The 24965-nt window shown below is 29.4% G+C and overlaps 2 protein-coding genes and 1 pseudogene across 2 annotated transcripts; all 3 read right to left on the reverse strand.

Moving 5' to 3' along the window:
- Window positions 1–51: 51 nt before the first annotated feature.
- Window positions 52–5154, reverse strand: LOC113374092 (annotated as a pseudogene).
- A 7336-nt stretch (window positions 5155–12490) lies between these two features.
- Window positions 12491–17356, reverse strand: LOC113374098 (retinal dehydrogenase 2-like). Its single transcript, XM_026614363.1, has 11 exons — window positions 17223–17356; window positions 16154–16258; window positions 14536–14803; window positions 14293–14409; window positions 13911–14098; window positions 13729–13831; window positions 13462–13646; window positions 13190–13354; window positions 12907–13064; window positions 12762–12836; window positions 12491–12651 (listed from the first exon to the last, which is right to left on the reverse strand). Exons 1-11 carry the CDS (start codon window positions 17256–17258, stop codon window positions 12582–12584), a joined length of 1470 nt encoding a protein of 489 aa, XP_026470148.1. The 5' UTR covers window positions 17259–17356; the 3' UTR covers window positions 12491–12581.
- A 1470-nt stretch (window positions 17357–18826) lies between these two features.
- LOC113373519 (carnitine O-palmitoyltransferase 2, mitochondrial-like) lies at window positions 18827–21918 on the reverse strand. Its single transcript, XM_026613812.1, is given in 9 exon segments — window positions 18827–18959; window positions 19039–19189; window positions 19260–19419; window positions 19518–19801; window positions 19861–19951; window positions 20051–20170; window positions 20221–20489; window positions 20558–21341; window positions 21782–21918. Coding segments are annotated over 8 exon segments (1992 nt in total). The 5' UTR covers window positions 21782–21918.
- Window positions 21919–24965: the final 3047 nt, after the last annotated feature.

Here is a 24965-nt window from a genome sequence, read left to right on the forward strand (position 1 = left end):
AACAAATAACCACCGAAATTTATTTAATAATTAGTTGTCTATCTAAGAAATTGCTATTACTTACAGTTCTCTTCCAATACCAGATTGCTTGAATCCTCCAAATGGTGCTTGTGGCACTACAGCATTATAGCAATTTATCCTTAATATTAAAAATTATAATGCTAGACTACATAAATGCATATAATACTTTAATTGAGATGCGATGATAAATATGTTTGTAAATGTTTTTGTATAAATACTTTTATAATCTGCGAGGCATTTGTTCTTAATCTCAATAAGTAATAAGAAATGCATGGTGACGGAAATATTTAATCGCATCCCTTTCATTATAGTTAAAAAATATAACAAACTATTGCAATATCCTTTAGTAGTTCAAACACTATCCTAATACGTAGGTACATCTTGCAGAATAATGATATGTAACATTGCATTTAATTTTTTACAATTTTTAAAATCCTCATTATTTCTTCTGCGGCATTACTTTCCGCGCCTAACGGATGTCCAATGGATTATAACTCTGACTGATTATTTTTATAAAAAAAATCTTACCATACGGAACCTGCTTCCACAGATTTAGCAAATAACATTGCAGTATTGATATCTTTTGTAATAATACCAGCGGCAAGCCCATAACTTGTAGCGTTAGCTCTTTTCAATTGCGTCACTTAGAGAATTGAAACGGAATATGGATTGAACAGGACCAAAAATCTATATAGAAGTACTATATGTTTAGTAAAACACCAGCAGGGTAGATATACCGTTTCCGCTACATTTTCAAACTTACCTCTTCTTTAGCAATACGCATATCATCCATGACATCAGAGAAAAACAGTTGGTTTTATGAAATATCCAATAGAACCATATCTTTCGCCACCTGTTTGTAATTTGGCTCCTTCTTTCTTACCAGCATTAATCAAATCCATAACTTTGTTGAACATTTCTTCATCCACCTAGATATATTATTCATTGATTTATTGTTCGAAAAAAATTGCATTATTAAATTTTTAATTATAACTAAAATTAAATTTATTGATAAAATATAATTTTAAAGAGGCTATATCTTTACCTGTGGGCCCTGTGCGGTGTTTTTGTCATAAGGATCACCTACGACTCGTGCTTCTGCAATTTCTTTAGCCTTTGCTACAAATTTGTCGTAGATTGCTTCGTGTACAAATGTGCGTGTTCCTGCACAGCAGGTTTGGCCCTGGTTAGTGAAACAAGCGTCATGGGCGACTAGTGCAGCTTCATCAACTGATATAAAATTAGTGAAATATTTTTTCATTAAAAATTAATGAAATACATTTAATTTATTCTATAAAGGTATTTACCATCAGCATCTCCCATAATAATAAGAGGACTCTTTCCACCCAATTCCAATGAAACCCTCTTCAAATTACTACGAGCAGCAGCTGCCATGATCAAATGGCCGACCTAAATTTATAAACATTTATAATATCAATCATTATTTCACATAATTACAACAAAAATGTAAGTAATATCAACCCTCTGTTGAACCAGTGAATGCAACTTTATTAATATCTGGATGCTCGGCAATCGCAGCACCAGCGGTAGGTCCGTAACCTGTGATAACGTTGACCACGCCTGCAGGAAAACCCGCTTCCTTCACCAGAGATGCAAGATATAGGGCTGTCAATGGAGTTTGCTCTGCTGGTTTCAAGACAACTGTGCATCCTGAAATGATATGAGAGATTGAGGAGTGATTCTATTGGAAGAAAATGGTCAATAGTCATGATTTTAATAAGCGGTTTGACTTGATGGTAATGCATCGCGATTGCATGATTGTTATAAAAATATCGTGTCAATAATAAAAAGAATTGATTTCTCAATATACCTGCCGCCAAAGCAGGGCCCCATTTCCAGGACACCATAGCAATTGGGAAGTTCCAAGGTAAAATCTGACCTACTACACCAACTGGTTGTCGGAATGTGAAGCTGGTCAATCCATAATCTACAAAAGTATTAAATATATGATTTACATCATTTTGGTAAAACCTAATACAATAGCAGTTATTTAGTTTATAAACGTAAAAGAAGTTTTTTACCTGCTGGAATTGTATGACCATGAATTTTGTCGCACCAGCCCGCATAATATCTGATGGTATTGATAGCGCACTGTATATCTATGATACTATTAGAAAATGGTTTTCCATTGTCTAAGGTTTCTAAATTTGCTAAATATTGAAGATCTCTTTCAATCAAATCAGCAAACTTGTTAAGTAGCTTTCCGCGTGCAGATGCGTCCATCTGGCGCCATGCTGAGTTTAGCGCAAACGCTTTTTTGGCAGCAGCGACTGCCAGATCTACATCGGCCTAAGATCGGAAGAATCATATGATTTTAAATAAATATAATTATATAAAAATACGTTTAAAACAATATTTTGTTATGCTGTGCAATAAAAACATCAAAAAACTAATCGGCACGCTTACAATTGATATCTCTGAAATAGATTTTGAATTTTTAAAATCGGTTCATCGGTTCATTGGTTTGTGAAAACGTGGACAAAAATATTTGAAATAATCTGCTCATTATAAAAAAGGCTTTGCCTTTGTTTCATGATTTTCGCAAAATACTAATCCAAAACCTTTTCAAGTTCATCTTATTCATCCTTTTTTCACAGAACGACAAAATATATGTTCTAATTATGATATCAAATGATTGGATCGACTTGAATTATAATCAGTAAGTCAAGTTTCGCTTTCGGAAAGTGAATAATTAAAGTGATAATAAATTGTGATTAAAATACAGTCTTGAATGTAATTTGTAGCATATACAATTTGGAATATACTCAGCTACATATCCCGCAAAAATTTGTTTTGAATTTAAGTTTTATAAAAAATTATTGTGTATTGCTATATCAATGTTTATATACATGAAGAATTTGTAATACCCGGATAGCTTTGGAATATTTCTGTGAAAACCATATCAAATGATTTTAAAGTCTGATCCAAATGATGGTAAGGAACCAGTTCCATTTCGACGAGAAAATGAAGGACACACTTCCCCTCTTATATCAATTTATTTGTAAGACAGTCGCCTAATAGTATTAATGACACATACATAAAATTGACTTTTGTATACAAATAATTTATTGCCTTGAACGTTTTATAAAAAAAACCTATGATAAAACGAAAAAAAAAATTACCTAAACCCACAGATAAACAAGTATAATACCTAAACCGATGCACATTTATATTTGCAGCGCAATTAATATATACGAATAAAATTAGCATAAGCTAACCTTGCATAATATATAAATATTAGAAAATGTGTAATTGTTTACCAATAAAATTCTCTTGAAATAAACGATATTGTATAATTTACAGATCGTATTAGTAATAGTGTTGCCTCGAATTATTCATTGTTCAAAATATTGCAACAAACAATTTTGTTTATACTTAATCGGCGATCGAATTGATATTGATAAAACTGAGAAATTCCAAACCATTCGTAATGGTCGGTTTTCGAATACAAATTATATGAAACAATATTGATGTTTCAAAAACAATTAGCTACTAATCGTTAAATTAAACATCAGCCAAAAAATCAAGATTTATTGTATCTTGATTGCAACTTTAAGAAAATAAAAAAACTAATAATTAAGTTATGACATGATTAGAACTTACCTTATCACCTTCCGATACATCTATAATTTTCTTTTCATTGGTTGGATTAATAGTAGGAAATTTTTTTCCGCTTACAGAATCGACAAATTCATTGTTGATGAATAGCTGAAATAATAAATAATATTTTATCAGTAAATAAATCACTTTAAATTTTGCAATGAGAATACCTATACCTATTTTGTTAATCATTGTTTACAGTTATCAATCCGGTTACAGCGTTATGAAGAAGTAAAATTTTTTAGATATGATGTTATGAGAACTCCCCAATTAACTTTATTTAAGACATTTGTCCTGTATTATCTCTCATATTTTAATTAAGCTTAAAGTGTTTTATCATGACTCATTATATTAATAATCATCATGACGTTGGCGAATTAGATGTTTGCCTTTTTTTTTAGTTGTTACTATAAAAATGTTCAAATAATATACCCATGGATAAAAGAAGTATATACCAATTAAAGTAAAAATTATAATGAAGTAGCAAAAACGAGATACCTAGAACTTGTTTCATCCATTGTTTATATGATGGATAGAATTAATTAAACGGATTTCATACCCTAAACCAAAGTTAACATATTTATGAAATACTTCTGAAAACCGATCAGACCAAAATTTCGGAATAAATTTATTCCATACTTCATTTATTTCATACTTGAGTATGGTAATGCAAATCATAATTTCAAAAAAATTAATTTATTTTTTTAACATCGATCAGAATTGCATGTACATATTTTGAGCTGAATTTACTAATCTGTTTACATTCCTAATCCGTTATTTTTCTTTGAGAGGGCAACCCAGTGGTTTACCACTCTTCTTTTGCTATTACTATATAATATTAGATATGTATATCTCATAGTGTTGGCTTGTTAGCAAAAATCAATTTTCATTTTATATTGAATTTTAGATCTTTGATATCATACTGCTTGATACTGAGCTTGGCCATCGTTATTGTTTATGCCACGGTTGGCCCAAAAAAATAATCACTGAAATACAACATTCTGCCTGTAAATATCTCGAATAGTAAAAAATATCTAACTAATTTGACTGTTTCACTTCTGCGTGTCGTTAAGTTATGTTTTGAATTGGTACCGGATGTTATAATTGAACCACAAATATGCTTCATGTATAATCTATAAAAATGTGTATCGTTTACAGAATTATCACAGCTTTCGTATAATTAAAAATATATATATATAAAAGTAAAATAAATAAATAAACAAATACCTTACCTTGGTATACTTGATATCAGATGTAGCTAGTGGTTGAGCCATCGTGCACTAATTTCGCCAACAAGAGTAATGCAGCAAATAAAACGGTCTGCCGGCTACTGTTTCTTTTTGCCGAATAAAGCGGTTGAACGTGAGCAAGGTCTGAAGTAGTTTTGTCAAGGCGACATTACACCAATTATAATTTCAAATGTCATGTACAGACGTCTTCTTTCATTTCATATAATATCCACTTGTGCAAGATAAAGATATGCTTATGTTTATATGATCAAGCGCATTTTGCGATTACGGTTCAATTTTGTCGTTATCTATATTTAAACACTCCTACGAGCAGAAATATAAATACAGTTTCATTATTGTTTACAAATTGCTGTTAGATAACATTACATCGTCTGCAAGTCATTCACTGAATGAAGGATTTGAATTACATTTTTATATGAATTTTCTTTTATATTGGCAGTGGTTCGTGTGCAAAATCGACCAGTGACTAACCTGAAAGATTTACTTGATTAAATATATTTATTAATAACTTCTATAGAAAACAAACCTGTTTGATGTTTAATCATAATTTGCAAAAATAGCATTTAATTTCTAATTTCAACAGCAATCGGAACTATGTGTTTCCTGAGCTGTATTTTTGCTAACATTCCTAATCTTATCTTTTACGAGAGAGCAACCCAGTGGTTAACTACTCTTCTTTGCTGTTACTATGTACTATATATATCAGATATGTGAATCTATTAGTGTTGACATGTAATCTAATTATAAGTCTATTTTCACTTTCAAGTAAAAGTTCAACCAATAACGTTACTGCTTGATATCAGACTGCCCAAAGCGGAAATCGAACCAGAACCAGTCGTTTACAACTCAACATAAACATGTTTCTTCATATTTTACTCACAACATCATATTAAATTATAGATTCTTTTCTTATTTTGTAGTTTCTTCGTTCTATTATGAAGTCTTAAATTTAGATTGAAATTATTATAACAAAAGAGATTCTAGTTCGAAAAAGGTTTAAGGTCTTTGGCTTAGGTCGAGATTAGCATTGGTTCAATGGCGCGTTCATTTATGTTTTATGTCAGTGGCGGATTAAGCTTTCTGCCGCCCTAGGCCCTAGGCCCTATCCGTTCAGGCGCCCTTTTTAATAAACAAAATTTTACTTTTTTAATTAAACAATTTATTTTAAATTATTTAGATATAATTTTTAACGTTGCGTTGGGTAAGTTATAGTAATTTTAAATAGTAATGTCGGAGTTACGGAGCGAAGAGAGTGCAGAAAATAGAAATCGAGTTTTTGAGAGAACGGAGCATCCAATTTGAATGATCTAAAAAACATTCAATTTGTAATGATGGGGAGAGGTGGTAATTAACTTTTGGCAAAGGCAGGTCCAGCTGTTTCGGAGATACCCAGCTAAATTTGCAAACATGGCAGTTTTTGAGAGAACTAAGCGCCCAGTTTGAATGATTCAAAGAACTTTCTACTTATTTTAACAATTTTTTTTTCAAAAAATTTTTTTTGTTTATATCGAAAATAATTCAGATTTTATTTTCAATTTTGACTAAAGTTTTATATCTCATATATACTAAAGAATTATTATATGCTTTTAAAAAGAATAATAGTTAATGATTTTGAATTAGAGGTTGAAAAAATACTATATATACTACAATGCGAAGAGATAAAATATATTTTATCAAAAATCATATAACTCTTTGCATTGTAGTATTTATAGTATTCATTCAATTAATTCAAAATTAATAGTTATTGACAATATTCTTTCTGGAAGAATATAATAATTCTTTATGAAGTTCTGAAAAAAAATTAAAAACATTAACCACATATTAAAAAGCAAAGATTATTTTGCAAAAATTTTATTTTAAGATATTTTGACACATATATTGACACATTTATGTTTATTAGTTAACATAATTATTTAAATATTTTAATTTTGATAATTATATGTACTTAATTAAGATGCAACTTTTTTCCTCACCACCCATGGGGTAAAGTTGCCAGGCGCGTTTTTTTTAATGTGGTGTCGCCACAGAAATAGATACTTCTATTCATATTTACGTTTCTAACATTTCAGATGGAAATGGATATAGTGTAAATACTACTAAGTATCGATTTGTGCAGCCCTAATCCACTTAAACTAACTTACATACTAATTATACCTAACAGAACCAAATATATCGCGAAAAGAAGAATCCCCGCGAAATGACCTAATGTACCCAAAAATTTCGGTTTTTAAAAATGAAAGAACCTCTCTTGGTAAAAAAAAACAATATAAAATGTGTACTTTAGTATTTAAGCGGTGATTGTAAATTTATAAAAAAAGAGCATTTACATGATGTACCCCCCAGATCCACCATGTAAACACCAGGAAAAAAACTTCATAGGTTCCCAGCCTATGAAGTTTAAGGACAAATGATAATTAATTAATTAATGTAAAGAAGAGCGCGAAAAATATAAGAAAGGTTCTTTCATGGCGCCACCCTTTTGAGCTCTGAATAAAAGTACGCGAACAACCCCAAAAAAGATACGGCCAAAGATTTTAATGTCAAAACGTCCCCTAACCTGATATTAACTAAATACTACTATAATAATAGAAAGTCTCATCTCACAGTTAATTTTCCTTTCAATTATGTCATATCATCCAATTCAGTTCTAGGCGGCAGTTCAGGTAGTAGTGGTGCTAGTTGGTTTTGAGTTGATATTTTCTGCCAAATCTCCTGTAAGACCTAAAAAGAGGTAAACATAGAATTTTATTACATTTATTCGTATGGGTTGCAAAAGTAATTGTTGGTACCCACTTGCACATATCCTTTAATTCGGTAGTGGTCTCTTGGTGGTTCGTGTATATCTTGGTGAAACATATAGACATACAATACAATGTCTTCTTTGAAAGATATCTGAAATGAAAAGAAAAACACAAATGCCCCTAAAAATAGGGACAAACAAATAAACGGGGCCCCGGTTATATTAATAAAAGAATATATGGTCATAACTAATAAGAAGATCAAATTAACAATAATAGGATAAAAACCTTTAAATATGCGTATCCTCATGGCAGTTATTTAGATGTCCTGGTGCTTTGTGGTGCGAAAAGAAATCAATTCTGTAATCCTGAAATAAAAAGTGGTTTAGAAAATATAAAGAAAAAATATTTTTACATATTACTTAGCAGTACGTCAATAATTTTAGTGCCTTGGTACATCAATTGGTCTGACCAATTTCCTCCTATGGGTTGTGAAAGTAGTTTTTGGTACTCACTTGCACATGTCTTTCTATCCCGTAGAGGTTTTTTGGCAGTACATGTATGCTTGGTAAGCAATTTTCTTGGAAAGACTTCTGAAATGACATAAAAAAAACACAAGTGCCCCTAAAAATAGGGGCAAACATACAAACGGGGCCCCGGTAAAAATAAAAAAAAAATTATACCTATATCTAACTAAGGTCTAATTACTTAATATTAACTTATGAATACGAGAAAACCTGTAGGAATCCATATTGAGGTGAACTGAAAGGGTTAAGGGTACTTTTGTTAGAGTGTAAAGATTGCTATTTGGTATGTTTAGCATCTCACTCCCCAATATGAAGGGTTTACCTTAGCGTCCTAATTCGACTCAACAAAACCTGCAGTTACCAGTGGAGATTTTAACTAACTACACAATTTAAACAGAATCTACTTACCAACTCATTGATTGTTACCGAGTTATGTTTACAGATCCGAGAACTTGACCGCACTTATGTATAGTGATGCATCAAGCCTAAATTCGAATGTACTAATGATGGGGTAATGATAAAGCTAGAAATGATTAAAAATGTATAGAACGGCGTAATTACGCAGATGAAAGCTTAAAATCGGAAAAGTCGATCGGATTTTTCTAGATCGTGTTCTTTTTCCCTGGCACAACATCACAACCATCACTAATGCACTAACTTGTGTCCTCCGTATTGGATTGACCACCTAAGAGGACTGATACTAAAAAACGATCGCGACTCCGGACCTCATACGATAGGAGCCTTATAGGCAGGTGGGGATTTAGTTTAGGAGTTTAGAAACTCCTTGGAAATGATGTATGTAGTCTTTATCGCGACTCTGGACCACATACGACAGGAACCATATAGGCGGGCGGCGGATGTAGTTTGCACTAAAGGTTGTGCAACCCTTTGGAAACATTGCATGCTGTCGTTACAAAGACGCAATCACTTTTTAAGTATCAGTCCTCTGAGGTAGTCAATCGAGTCGGAAGTACACAAATAGTGTATAGTGGTGCGTGTGTTGTTCCATGGGCGAAGAACACACAATCCAGAAAAAGTAAGGCTTCTCCGATTGTATGCGATCCCCTTTGTCATCACGCCGTATCATACACATCTATAATTTCAAGCTTTTTAATTAACCAAAACAATAGTATGTCAGAATTTAGACTTAAGACATGAATACAAAAATACAGTCATATCTTGGCACCTACGACGAACACGACTAGGTAACATTAAATAAGTTAGTAAGTATAGATTCTGTTTCATTCGTGTAGTTAGTTACGCACTCTACTGATAATTACCGGTTTTTATTATCAGTCAGATTGGGGCGCCAAGGTAAACCCTGTATATTGGTAAAGGCAATGCTAAGATGTACCAAGTAGCAGTCATTGCACCCCAAAAAGGGTACCTTCAACCTTTTTAATCCACCACAATCTCCTAGCAGTCCTGGTGCTTGCCGTCGCGGTGAGAAATTAATTATGCAACCCTGAAATGAAAAGTGACTTGAAAGAAATGAAATAGACAATGACTTATAAATATTATGTGGTAGCCTACTCGTATTTATTTCAGTGCTCTGGTACATCATATCGGTACACATGTTCACCTATTCGTTGTAGTACTTAACCCTTTGGTATCTTTAGTCGAGGCCCATTTAAACTAAAATAAATGTCAATGTTGTTATTTTTTTACCTAATTTAGGGTTTTGTATCATCTTACCTTTTTTTTAACTTCCAACAGTACGTCTTCAACATTTCTCCGTTTAGGAGACTTATTGTGCAATCACAAAAAAATTAAATTATTTAATTAAAACATATTCATTGCATTGCAACAGAAAAATCAGTCAAAATAAAAACAAGTAATTTATTCAACAAAGTTTTTAGATTTTTAGACGAATTATTTACATCCATGCTACTAATAAAATAATTCCAAAAAATTAAACATTGTACAAATAATACTAATTATAAATTAAAGTGTATGGGGTTGCGTTGCTTCTGGGAAAAACATCGCAAGGACCCATACACCGAATAAAAAAAAAAAATTATTAACGAAACGCAAATTACTAGAACCTGCCGTGGGGGGTAGGCGACAGGAACACATTTAAACGCGGAACTCGTTTTAAACGATATTAAAATTACGAATAAGTCCTCACACGAACAAAAAAAATAAAATAAAATGTGGACGCAAATAACTCAAAATTAATTAAAAGTTGTCAATGTGATTGAATAAAAAAAAATTCATGCACAATAAATCCCTAAAGCAATCCGCCACTGCGCAAAACACTGTATGAAATCTGAAACAAAACAAATGTAGTCAATCGTAAATATTTGAAACATAAAATTTATATTAAAATTTAATATTATTTAATTATATTTAAATTTGATAATCTAAAGATTGCATTAAATTATTTATGTTAACTCAAAGGCTAAAATTAAATATTTTCACAACAACAAACACTATGGCGACACTTCAGCACAAATATATTGAGAATTAGAAAATGTAACGCAAATCGTTTAATATTAAAGAAACGAATTTTTACTTCAATTTATTTACATTCTTATAATTATAATTCAACAGAAAGTCAAGTCAAATCGAATCAACCAAAATACAAGTTCCATGACACATATTTGAAACTGAATGCACGAAATGATTACATAATACATAAATATTTTTTAAAAGACTTACCACTGACTGTAGTGTTGATCGAGAGGTCCAAATACAGAATGATTTTAGTTGTTATTGCGAACCCTTTTTATTGGGGTCAGAAAGGGACAAAACTATGAATTGTTACCAGATGATACTAAAATTCAAAAATTGTTATCTAATTGAATAGTTTCGGGTTCGGAACCATAGAGGTGGCGAGATGGTCGAAATTATTACTGCTAATACTTGCTGTTTGATTCATATATTTGATTTGATTGTGAAGTATATTTGTATTAAATACGTTTTTATTTGTATTTGCGTCTTATTAATTTGTGCGTTTTTATATATAATTGTAAAATAAAACTAGTGGTGTATGGCATCGTGCCTTAAGGCAAATTGCTGGAACTTTCCGCACCCTAATGGTATATTCGAGAAATTTTAAACGATTTCAAGTATATTATTACAGATACTGTAACTTTCATTATTTTTGCTATCTTGTTATATCTGAGCAAATCAAATGTAAATCATAAATCAATTTATCTCCAGAACATTAACAATCGTCATTTCTTCTCGAATTCAATTTCAAAAAAATAGTTGCCGAAATTGCACAAAATTGAAAAAGTGCTCCCGTATAGTCACAGTCTAAACGCATTTGCAAATAATTCTGAGCGACATTTTCACTTATACTGTGCTTAGCTTGGCGGCATTTTCACATTTTTCAATAGTGTTTTCACAAAATTGGAAAAGTGCATAAACAGTCTAAACGCACTTGGGTAAACATTTGTACCAGATTGGCGAATTTTTAATCCAAAATTACAAAAATATTTTTTGAAATAAAAATAGAAACAAAATTTTTTTCCCAAAAGCAATTATTTTGTTGAAACAAGCAGAAAGTTCTTTGAATCATTTAAATCGCACGCTTAGTTCTCTTAAAAACTGCAATTTTTTAACATTCAGCTCTGTATCTCCAAAACCGCTGGGCCTACCTTTGGGTCTAGCGTCCGATTTAAATGATTCCAAAAAACTTTCTGCTTGTTTCATTTTTTTTTCAAAACAATTTTTTTTGTATATCGAAAATAATTCAGATTTTATTTTTGATTCTGACTAAAGTTTTAAAGCTCACTTATATACTTTATAAAATTGTTTCAACTTTGCAATTCAGTTTATATAATTCTTATAAATATTAGACAATGTTACAGCATTTATTTGTAATAATCTATTTGAAAACATTTAATATTCTTCGAACATTTCTTTACGGTACGAGAAGTTCCAGCAATTGCCTTAAGGCACAATGCCATATACCCTACTAGTTTTATTTCATTTTATTTCTCACGAAAAAGCTTATTAATTTGATAATTTTTATTTTAAACATGATACATCACTAAAAATATTAATGAGGCGTCCTTGAATAAGTTTGATTAGAAAACGAATAACATTCTATTTCATAGCGAATTATCTAGATCAAGATCAATCCTTAAAATAAATTGCCGTGCCAAAAAAAAAAATCGGAAAAATTTGATCAATAAAAATTACAATAACATGAACTAGAAGCCAATGGACGATAACCGTACATACCAGTCGTCTTGTGGATGTCGCCTATAGTCGACTGTTGTATCGAAAAGCCTACAAATTTTGGACAGGCAAAATTGGAATAGGGGTAATTTGCAATTTGAAATAAACCATGTGTTGTTTTCTCTAAAATGTTTTTAAATGCATATAATTGTACTTTTAAAAATATACTACAAATAATTATGTTATATAAAATATAAATTTCAATATTTTAGAAAACCAAGATATGTATGATTTTACATAGTGGCAGGTACTTTGATGGTTACAGTCTTTACTTCTAAATATTCTTTCAAAGAATCTTCTCCCCTAAAACAAAGAAAATCATAATTTATCACATGAAAAAAACTGTTATATGCTACTTCAAACTGAACTAATTAAAACTGCATTCAAATTAAATTTAAAAAATGGTTACTTACAATTCACGCCCAGTTCCAGATTGTTTAAAACCCCCGAATGGCGCTTGTGGAACAACGGCGTCGTAGCAGTTGATCCTAGAACCGAAATAAAATTATTTTAGTTTCCTGTTTTTGATGGATATATTTAACCAAGACTTTTAATTACCATACTGATCCAGCATCAACAGATTTAGCAAATAACAAAGCTTTATTGATATCTTTAGTAATAATACCAGCGGCTAAACCATAATGAGTGTTATTGGCGCGTTCGATAAGCTCATCGAGAGACTTGAAGCGCAGAATGGATTGTACAGGTCCAAAAATCTGCAGAAAAAAAGATACATTAAGAACAATCACTTCAAAGTATGCAATTTGTTTGTGCAATGATATTTTAAGATATGTTCACAATTAACTTATGATTAACATGAAAGAAAATTATAAATAATTACCTCTTCTTTAGCTATTCTCATATCATCCGAGACATCAGAAAAAACAGTGGGTTTTACAAAATATCCTTTATCACCAAATCGTTCGCCACCTGTTTGAAGCGTAGCACCTTCCTTCTTTCCTGATTCAATAAGTTCCAAAACTTTGTTGAACATTTCCTGGTCGACCTAAATTTTATAAACAGTATTATTTGGAGAATGGAATAATTTTAATTTTGTTAAAATTCCTAACGTTAAACGTTAGTATCTATTTAAATTTTGAATAGATGCCTTACTTGGGGCCCTTGTTCAACATCTTTTCCAAAAGGATCACCAAGCTTCTTAGCAGCAGCCAACTCGGTGGCTTTTTTAACAAACTTATCGTAAATTCCATCTTGAACAAAAGTTCTTGAACCAGCACAACAGTTTTGACCGTGATTAGCAAAAATCGCTCCATGAGCAATTTGTACTGCTTCATCAACTTCAATAGAAAACGTTATTTTCATTAAAATCGTAATACAAAAATATATAAATAAAAATACATTAAAAAACTGAAAGCATACCATCTGCATCATCAAAAATCACTAAAGGGCTTTTTCCTCCTAATTCTAAAGAAACACGTTTTAAATTAGACGAAGCTGCAGCAGCCATCACTTTGCGCCCGACCTAAAACCAAATTAAACCAATTCTTCTTAGAAATAATTGATAAAAGTTTCAGACAAAATATCAATAAAAATAAACAAACCTCTGTCGAACCCGTAAAAGCAACTTTGTTAATATCAGGATGTTCTGCAATAGCTGCTCCTGCTGTAGGACCATATCCAGGCAAAATATTGATGACGCCTGCAGGAAAACCAGCTTCCTTGGTTAGAGCGGCCAAATATAAAGCGGTCAGAGGAGTTTGTTCTGCAGGTTTTAATACGATGGTGCAACCTAAAAATTATCGTCATACAACATTATGAGATAATCAAAGGTAAACCCAAACTATTAGTTTAACACTTTTCAAATAATAGAAAATATTATTATGTACAGCTAATAGAGATCAAATCCATGATATATTTGTGAAAAGGGTAGGCAATATGCAGAATATATATCATCATATTTATTTAAATGTGTTGTTTTATCACCTGCTGCAAGAGCTGGACCCCATTTCCATGAAATCATCAAGATTGGATAATTCCAAGGAATGATTTGACCCACTACACCTACTGGCTGACGAAATGTAAAGCTTGTTAATCCAAAATCTAAAAAAATCAAAAATTATTTAAAATAAAGTATGATAAATGAGCAATATAGCAAGTCTAAAAAGTATTCAATTTTATAAAAAATCTTATTCGAGTATAATGTATCAATTAATAAAATAGGCTTACCAGAAGGAATTGTGTTGCCATGAATTTTATCACACCATCCTGCATAATACTTGAAAGTGTCTATCGCACAATTCATATCAAATACGCTGTCTCCATAAGGTTTTCCGTTATCCAGACTTTCTAAATTTGATAGATATTCTATATCTCTTTCGATCAGGTTGGCTAATTTGTAGATCAACTTGCCCCGAGCCGAGGCGTCCATTGTACGCCATTCCGAGTTCTGATGGAAAGCTTTTCGGGCAGCTGCTACTGCCAAATCTACATCAGCCTGTGGAAAATAATAATAAATTTATACAATTATGTATAACTTAAGTAAGTGAATTAGAAGGTATGCAATTATTTAAGTAACCAACTGGCTAATTCACCGTGATAGAAACATCAAAAAGAAATAAGCTGAATTTCCGTAAACCTCGGTCACTAGTACAAAACAATTAAATCAGATGAAGGTGATTCATAGAATAGAACTTAACCGAAAAGACACTAAAATGAAAAAACAGAGTGAATTATTTACTTTTGTTATCACCTTAACAAAAATCATTCATTCTGTAAAAATTTATTGTTTAAAGATCTAAAGTGTTTTGCCAAAATAAAATCGGTTTTGATAAAATATAACATCTTTTTAAAGGAAATATTCGTTATGTATACGGGTTTTCTTTTATTAGTTAGTATCCAGAACATAAATTTATCAAAAACAATCTAAGAAAGTATTGAAACTCAAATTCCAATCGTGTTGTTTACGAAAATTACACAAACAAAAATATTCAACATAATTAAATTTAATATGTTCATGTTTATATTTTTTGGCAATATGAATAATAATAATACTCACGCGATAATATTGAGCGATCGTGACCTTGCAGATAATAATTTAATCATATCCAATTAATATTTTAGACATAATAATTACGAACAAATAACAATATATTCAAGATTAAATTCTATTCTAGTTGAACTTAAAAAACTTAAAAAAAGTTATAATTAACCCACTATTCAAACAACCTGAAGTGAAATTTTGTATAAAAAACATGATTTTTTTCAGACAGCGAAAAATTGGTGATTTTCTCATTTTTTTTCTGCATTTTTAAGGTTCAACTAGTATCTATACTCTTGGAAAATTTGTTATGATTTTTTTGTTCCGTATGGAAATTGTGACCTGCAAATGCTTATACCCTGCATATTATGTCATATATTTTAATGAAAAAATTTGAGAAGAATATTGAAATATATAACAATAAAACCTGAAAGTTTTGTTTCAATTAAATATTTATTTCCTTCCTTAAAAATTCCTCAAAAAGCGATTTTGGAAGCCTCTAAAGCAAGCCTTCCCCTTAAGTGTAAGTGGAATTTTGCCTCCTTAAGGCACGTTCCATGAACTTCTCGATACATGTAAATAAACGACTTAATCGCAAAGAATCGATAATCAACTATTTTGATAAAAATTTCCACTGTTTCTTTCGAAAATCAAGTTATTGTATTACCAATTGATATCTTTCGAAGAAACGACCATATAGAAACAATATTCTATACAATAGTATAGAAACGTCCACGCCGATCGTCTTAAAAATCTAATCAACACGGATTCTTATCGAGTATTTTAGAATTTAATTGAAACCATTACCTTATCTGCTTCCGAAACATCAATGATTTTTTCACATGTAGCAGGATTGATTGTAGGAAAAACTTTTCCGCTCACAGAATCGACAAATTCATTATTTATGAAGAGCTGTAATACAAAATAAACAATATGAAAAGTGAGCTCTAACTGTGTAGGGCTAATTTGGCAAATTTTGTATTATGATTATATTTTTGTATAGATAATAAATAATATAAAAAAATTGCAGTCATTATTTTGTTTTTTATAAATTAAATTTTTTATTCAAAATTTATATAAACATAAAACATAAAAAATATTTTAATAAAATCATTTTAAGGACCTAAATTTTGTACAATTGATTTCAAAAAATTTAAATGAAAACTGTAAACTATAATTTACGATGGGGCTACAGCTAGGACTTTATATATTTATATAAATATATATGGTTCTAGCTGTAGCCCCATTAAATAAAATAAAAAATGCAATCAAAATCAATAATTAAAGGATACAGAAGTAGTTAGAAGATAACAAATTGAATTATCAAATGTGCCAAAATCTAATAGGAATCTTTCATTGAGTATTTATATATTGGAATACTGTAGGTATATATGATATCTAGGTAACGTTTTAAAAAAAATAGAAATAAAACAAATTAATGCATTATTAAATTTGAATAAAAATTAAATAATAAATAATAAGAAAAAATGAAAGAAAATATTAATATATGAAATTGGTAAAGCTAAGAAGTATATTCTAATTGGAATATTTCAAGTACATACTTCTATTTCATATACAGGAATTCTGGTTGACTTTTTAAAAGAATTATAAATAAATATGCAAAAACAATAATTAAATAATGAATTATAAATATATCATAATATGTATTCATCATAGCTATTATATTATTGTTATCAAAATTATATAAACTTACATAAAATAGATAAAACAAAATTCAATAACAAAGGGAAATAACAAGCGGAAACAGAGTAAATTGATCAAGGAAGCAAATGAAAATTTATATTTTGTCAAAAAAATTGTAATAAATACATATAAAATCTGAATAAATTCTAATAAGATTATTTTGAACACTTACTTTTGTGTATTTGATTTCTGGTTTGGGATTAGCCATTTCAAATTAAATAACAAAAACAGATGTTACGTAAATACAATATATATGACAGCCGGTCGGCGACTGCTGGAACGAGCCGCTTGTTAGAATCCAATAAGAATATAAATAAACCGTGCGCCCAGAGTTCTGCGCATCATAAACACGTATTTACATTTGAATAATAAAAATTAAATAGGATTCAAAAAAATAATCCATTCACCGTTGGACCGTTTTACTTTAATGCACATGGGAAGTATTTAATCAGGCAAAAATACTTCCCGAACTTCCCGTACCGTAATTAAAAATCTTGGTACGGAACACCCCCCCCCAAAAAAAAATACACAAAATGTGTACACATTATTAAAATCTCTATAAAATATCTAATAATTTGATGTACATATGTCCAAAAAACTTTTTGACCATCAAATGATATTTTTTTAACTTATTTTTATTGAGAGTCTATAACCGCTGGACCTGCCTTCCCAAAAATTCAATCAGTTTTTCACCTTGTCAATACAAGTAAAATGTTTTTTGAATTATTAAAATGAGACGCTCCGTTCTCTTAAAAACTGTGTACTGTTTTTAGCTCTTTTTGCCCCGTATCTTCTGAACGGCTAGACCTGCTTTTGCCAAAAACTAATCAGCACGTCTCATTATCAATACGAATCGAATGTTTTTTGAATTATTGAAATCGGTTGATCGGTGTTCCTGAAATCGTTGACCAAAATTTGTATCCGCACACGCGCATACACACACACATACACTCATACACACACACACATACATCCATTTTTTTAAGGTAAGCCAAAATGTTCAGAAACCTTTGAAACGTAAAGATATATAAAAAATTTCATTTTCGATTTTTTTGCGTGTACTATAACTAACCCTATGAGAAGTCAATTATACAGTTAATTAAAATTATACGATGAATTAAGTATTTGTAATTTGTTTTGCAAATTTTAAAAATAAGAGTTTGTGCTAAATAATTCAATTAATTCTATCTTGTACAAGAGTTTATGAAAAGCATGAATTGCAAATGCTTAAACCTCTTAATATTTCACGATTAAAAAAATATTATGGGTTATTCATAGCCAAAACTTGTAATATTCATTGACATTCATTTTATCGAAACATACAATTACAAAATTTCTAAATATTGTTCTGTCATCAATATATTACTTTTAAATAAAAAACTAGTAAGAATTTTGTATAAAACATTTGTATTTCTTTGTAACAATATATAAAAATATGCGTGACAAATTTCCCAGTGAAAATATATAATAAATAAAATTCCACTTATCAAGAATAAACACTAAACATTAAGTAATCTAGATATATATATTTTAAAGCACTGATGCATGTATTTCCAAATATATTGAAAGATATTTTTGTCATGCACAAGTATAAATGAACACTTGCCATTATTCCAAAATAGTAACATTGTAATTTAAACTTTTGCACAAAAAATTATGATACTGTCTAAAAATTATATTATTCTTTATATCATTAATATAAAAACTTTAAAGCTTAATTTTAATTATTTCATATTATCAGTCGTTTTATGAAACTGATTATTATACTCAAAAATTTCAAACAGTTTTATTAAGGATTTCATGAATATCATCAAATGATGATTTAAGGCACACAGCAAATTCATTGCCATTTGTATTCTGCTTATAATTTGAAATAACAGCTCCTAGATAATCACTCATTATTGTATAACTGGAATAAAAAAAGGTATATATATACAATACAATAATTGTTAAAATGGTACAATGATATGAATGATATTTATTCGTACCCAATTCCATAGCCCTTTTTATTCACTGGGCCAAAACCTCCAGCTAATACGGCTTCTGAATTTAAAGTACTTGTACTCAAAATGCTGTTATTAACTCTACTGTAAGCTTCATCAGTAAATAACTCTGGTAGTGTTAAATTGTTCTTTTCCGCTGAAAAGGTAACAGACAATTATAGTAGAATATGCAAATATTGAATACTTTATAAAGATATTTACGATACCCATATTTTTTAATGCAAAAAGATGTCTATCAAAGCCTTTTCCCATGGCAGCATTTTTAGTTAGTTCCATGTGGTTATTTGAACAATTCTTCATCATTGTGTATATATCTGAATCTGTTTTGTTAGTTTTTTCTTTATTTGCTAAAGCTATGCACAACTCCTGTAATAATATTTAAAAAAATATAAATTTAATACAAATTGAATGGGAAAAAATATGAAGTGAAACAAATAATAAATAATGCAAGTATTTATAATTACCTTTGTATTAGAAGTCAGAGGACGCATAGTTTCTGTTCTTCCGTGTTTAAAAGCAGCAGTACTGCAAGATTCATATACTGATTCAAACTGTTTTGTTTGTTTATAATAAGCAAGTTGAAATGCAAGCTGCATAACAAAATCAGGGCTGATTCCATGCTTTTTGCATAGTTTACGGCCAAATGCACGATATTCAACAACATTAACATCAACAGAATCACTTATATCTTTGTGTTCCTTATCAGCAATTTGTATTTCAGACTTTAGAAAATCATTCAGATTAAATTCTGCAAAGTCATTCATGAATAAAAAAAAAAGAAATTTGAGAAAATATTACGATCTTTACCTATTTTTTCTAAATGCTCTGAAACATTTACATTGTGACTATCTGTTCCATCAGTCACTTGCGGCTTTTCAATACTGTCTCTGAAAATTTCCTAGAAATAAATAGAAACATTTTTTTATAAAAAGCACTTAACATGCTTGGTTAAGTTAATATTAATATAATTCTAGTATTCAAGAATTCATCAACCTACTTGGAAATATCGTAAAACAGCCACACCATCACCCCAAGAGTGCTCAAAATTAACTGCAGCTTTTGAATCCTTATTAACAATCAAGGAAAAACTTTTATCAAACCACCTGCATCAAAAATACTTGATAAAAACTATTAACAAAATCTCTAAAATTGATAAATAAAATTTACTTTCCTGTTAGGAGCATTTTCATAAAGAAATGTTTTTACTAAACTCACATAGTCTTCAATATTTTCTTCATCTAGACTTACAGTAAATAGGGCGCTATCAACCATTTCGAGCTTTTCTTTGTTGCCTTCTTGTAATAAAACTTCTCGTAATTTAGCCCATTCATCTCTTCCTTTCGATGTGAACACAGATAATGGATTGTTTTCTTTTTTAGTATTATTCAAAATATATTGAATGCAAGCGTGAATTGTGTTTGGTGGAACAATATCACCTATAAATAAGATATATATATATATATATATATATATATATATATATAATATTATTATGTTAACTTACCATTTTCTTTCAAGACTCTTACTTTGTAGAAAACACCATGTCTTAAGACAATAATATATTTTGAATTTATATTTGTAAATATTTCATCCTTTCCAATACGAGGTATTCTTGTTGTATTAAACAATCTACTATACTGGCTTATATCTAACGGATACGCTTTAAAAATATAAGATCCATAAGTTTTTACGCTATTGGGTAAGAACTTAATAAATTGTTTATATAATGTTTTGTCTTTTACTTTAGGATCAATAAAAAAAACTTCAGGATACAGAACATTATCAAGTAATGATCGTCTGAATCTTAATGAACTCACAATTAGATTTGTAGCTCTTATTAATTGTGATACTGGCTTAGGCTCATCCTTAAAAACAAGGCAAGGATTATAATTCAACGGCAATCTCTTGCGATCTGATAAGTACATGTGAAACCACATTTCAGAAATATAACTGGTATCTTTGTTGTTATTATCGAAAGCTTTTAATAACTCTTGCAATTGCTTGCCCTCATTTTCAAGAAACTTTTTAGATATTTTCTCCGTTGTTGAATATGCATTATCATCTAGCACTGGTTTTACTGCATTTAAATATTTGGCTATAGTTTCATTTAATTCTGGCACTGGAAGTCTTGGCAGTGAATGTTGATATAAAGAAGTAGGGAATTCACTTTCATGTAGATACTGGTAACTTTTATCATGGTATACGGCAAATTCAGTAGAAGCAGTCGCTTTAAATCTAGACATGAACTTTAGATCTATGTATTGTGGTTTTATTGTTAGCCGCATCATCTGTAATAAATTATAATAGAAGAGATTATATTATATAGGTTATGCTCGCATGCAGAAAACTTTTATACTGAAGAGTTTAGATAAAAATTAATCATTTCCCTTTAAAAAAAAGGAGCAATCATTAATGAACATCAGGTTTTTCTTTTAAGTCTTCAAAAAACTAATCTTTTTCAATGTCATTTAAATAGTAATGTAAATAGAAATTTAAAGATTTACCTTTTATCATGAGACAGATCAAACAAATCTTTAATTTTTAGATTTATTTTTAATAATATGGCTTTTTCATTTACAATGCATATAAAGAAATAGACGATTACACTTCCTTAGAAAGACAGAAGTGTTGATCTTGAATAATATAATCAAATGAAATATAATTTAAAATAAAAACATGCCTTATCTTAGAGACTATCAAATTTCGCATAGCCAAGCAAACATCTTACCTTGATATAGATTTAGCTATAATATTTTTCGAAAATGTTACAAATAATTATTTATCACATATAGTTACTCAGAGGTATCAGGTATTAAAATATATATTTAATTCTTATAAATATTTGTGACTAAACAATGTTTCGATCTTTGAACTTAGAAAGCGAGTCTTAATGTATTTGTTGACGTTTTTATTTACGCTGATGAATGTCATTTAAATGATAAAAACAGCGAGACCTCTGTTCAGTAATTTAAAAAATACTCATAATAGTTTAGATTCAAACATTGTTGTTGCATCGACATTATCTTTTTCTTTATAATCTAGGCGTTTTATTCTGCAATCCATCAGTGTTTCCCAAATGTTTTAGGCCATGCTCCACTTTTACATTTCAAAAATTGTATGACCCCATCTTCGACATTATTCTACATGTAATATAAGGTCTATGGACCCCATAACCCCATGCAACATTTTTAAGCTTTATTAAGGGGTACACCTAGTGTGACAACCTAAAAAAAACCTTTTCCGTTGATAAAACATAAACGAATTTTCACTAGAACATATTGTTCATGGGATGACCCATGGATGACCCTCGGACGAACAAAAAAAAACTAAAAATTGACAAAATGGCGGCATGTTAAAAGTTAAATTTTTCCCAAAATTTTGGTCGTTTTTGGCCTGCCAAAATTAGATTTTTGATCAGATCAAAGACCTGGAGGGTCATCGTATGAAGAACTATATAGTGGAGATGAAAAAAAAATTTATAGCGATCGGATCATTTGTCTCCGAGTAATCACTCCACCAAATTCGAAAAATGCTGTTTCGAGAAAAACGCGTTTAAAGATAAAATGATCGTTGTACTATATACTATAGTATAGTATATACTCTAAGATATCGATTTAAAATTTTAGTGTTCCTAATAACCTATCGAAATATGGAAAAATCCAAAAATCAATTTTTTGAAAATTTCACTCTATTTGTGTTTCTTAACTCCCCGAAGAAAAAGTTGTTTTCGACAGGAAATCCGACTTTCTAAGTTTACTATCAACGTTTCAAATATTCTGAATCGTTTGAGTCCAAAATTGATATAAATATGTGTGTGTATGTCAGCAGAAAGTTGTTCTTGCACTTTAACATTTCAAAAATTTGATTACCTTTAAAACAACATTGTTAAAAATACCACTATTGGCTTGTTTTTACGATAATCATCTCTATATAATAAGAGCATCTCTATATAATAAAATATTGTACTAAAAAAATAAACTATGGTATTGGTAATTTTTATTATTTTTCGAATATTTTTGAAAACATACATCAGCATATATATGTGCAAACAATTATTTGTTCTGTAAAAATTACTGTGTTAAACTTAACATAACATTACAATATATGGCAACTAAATGAACATGAAAGCATTGAGCAACAACTGTTAAATATTTGAAAACACATCTTTGTTTCAATTCAAGATTTTTTAAAACTCAATTGTGATAATAAAAGTTAAATAATACTTTTGCAATACAGTCATTCAATATATACAAATACATACTAGCAATGCGTTTGTTCAGTTGTTAAAAACGATAAAGAATTCTTATATAATTTAATATTATTTAATCTCATTTTATATAATTAAAAGTCTATAATATTTATTTATATTTTACTTTATATTAAATATTCTATAAAAAAAACTTGTGATTAACATTTTTTATAATGTACGAATATCAAACCGCGTAAACATCTATAGGTACGTATAGTTATTATTAAGAACTGCAAGAACCACAGGTTTAATATCATCACCATCTTAGCAGAAGTCAGCAATTATGGAGAAAGTATTCAGAAATTGATAATTTTTTATATCATAGCTGTTTTTTATAATTATACCTTAAATTCAATTGGCAAACAAAATCACATGGCATGCCAACAACGAAACTACCATATAATTTTATTGCTAATGTACATTTCAAGCAACTTTGAATTTAACATATTTTTCTGATATAATTTTAATTTTTTAAGAAGTTCATTAGATCATTTTGTATTGGGCAGATTTAGTGTTTGTTTATCTGCCTGAATTTATTCAATTTTTATTATGCCCCAGGCTGAACAGGAATTAAATTGAATTAAAATTTCTATTTTTTATATAATTAATTATGTTTTAATTATATGAGCAAATATTTGCAGATTGTTAAAAATAAGTGTTGAAAAATTCAATTATTATTATACGATAACAAAAAATTATCAAAATAAACACTTCTTCCATTTTTACTGTTAATTCCGTGGCTATTAATTAATTAGAGCTAATTATCTGTGTCGTAAAAGTCACAAATTTTTTATGCATTTGATTACTAAATTATTAGGGACATTACTATAACACTAATATTAAAACAATCAAATAAAGTAATAATATACAAGTACCTATATTTATATTTACTTATTCCTATAGTTCATCTTATGAATCTATAAACTAACTCTATAACATTTTATACTAGACATATAAATATTAATATGTTTAGCAAATCTAAGAAGCAAGTAAAAAGCAAATCTAAATTTGTATAGTCCATAAACACAACGAAAATTGTAGTGATAATATTATTAAATTATTAACTTTAAAGTTAAAACTTTAACGAAATTATTAAAATAAAAAAAACATTAAGATTAATGTGGGAACTAAAATAATACATCTTATATACTTACAAAATGGAATGTAATAACGCTTATATTAATATTTGTAGGCAATATATTTTAGAAACTAGTGAACGAAATACTCAAATTATTGTAATAGAATAGTATATGTGTTTTGTCAGTAATTGTAAATTAGAAGTTTGTTTAAAATTAATTACTGCATTAGTAATTATTTTTTTGACTGCAAAGGCAATAACAAAAATAATGTTCAGTTTAGATTAGAATCTGGAAGCCAGATTTGAACTTTTTCAGTTTTAAGAATTTATTAAAAATACTTTGAGTTAATCGTTCCCTAGTACTCTATTAATTAATTGAAGTAGTATAAGAATATGTAAAGAAGTTCTGAAATATCACTACATTTATAATTTCACCTATCGCATTTAATTTGAATATTGCCTACTACACCGTTTTCATCGTAATATGTTTATTATGAATATAAAAATTAATATATGCACTTATCTGTAGCTAAGAATATGCAAAATTTAAAAATATTTACTTACATATGTATATATATGAATACA

The sequence above is a fragment of the Ctenocephalides felis genome, unplaced genomic scaffold (assembly GCF_003426905.1).
Source record: "Ctenocephalides felis isolate EL2017-DRISC unplaced genomic scaffold, ASM342690v1 CF-g0.4_SCAFFOLD_01604, whole genome shotgun sequence".
Lineage (NCBI taxonomy): Eukaryota > Metazoa > Arthropoda > Insecta > Siphonaptera > Pulicidae > Ctenocephalides > Ctenocephalides felis.

What these genes read in the sequence shown, in the direction of transcription:
- LOC113374098 (XM_026614363.1), bottom strand. Translation starts at nt 17,258, where the DNA reads ATGGCTAATCCCAAACCAGAAATCAAATACACAAAA. An exon ending in CAGAAATCAAATACACAAAA is followed by an intron (nt 16,259 to 17,222) that starts GTAAGTGTTCAA and finishes TTTGTATTACAG; the next exon opens with CTCTTCATAAATAATGAATT. An exon ending in TGAGAATAGCTAAAGAAGAG is followed by an intron (nt 13,065 to 13,189) that starts GTAATTATTTAT and finishes TTTTTTCTGCAG; the next exon opens with ATTTTTGGACCTGTACAATC.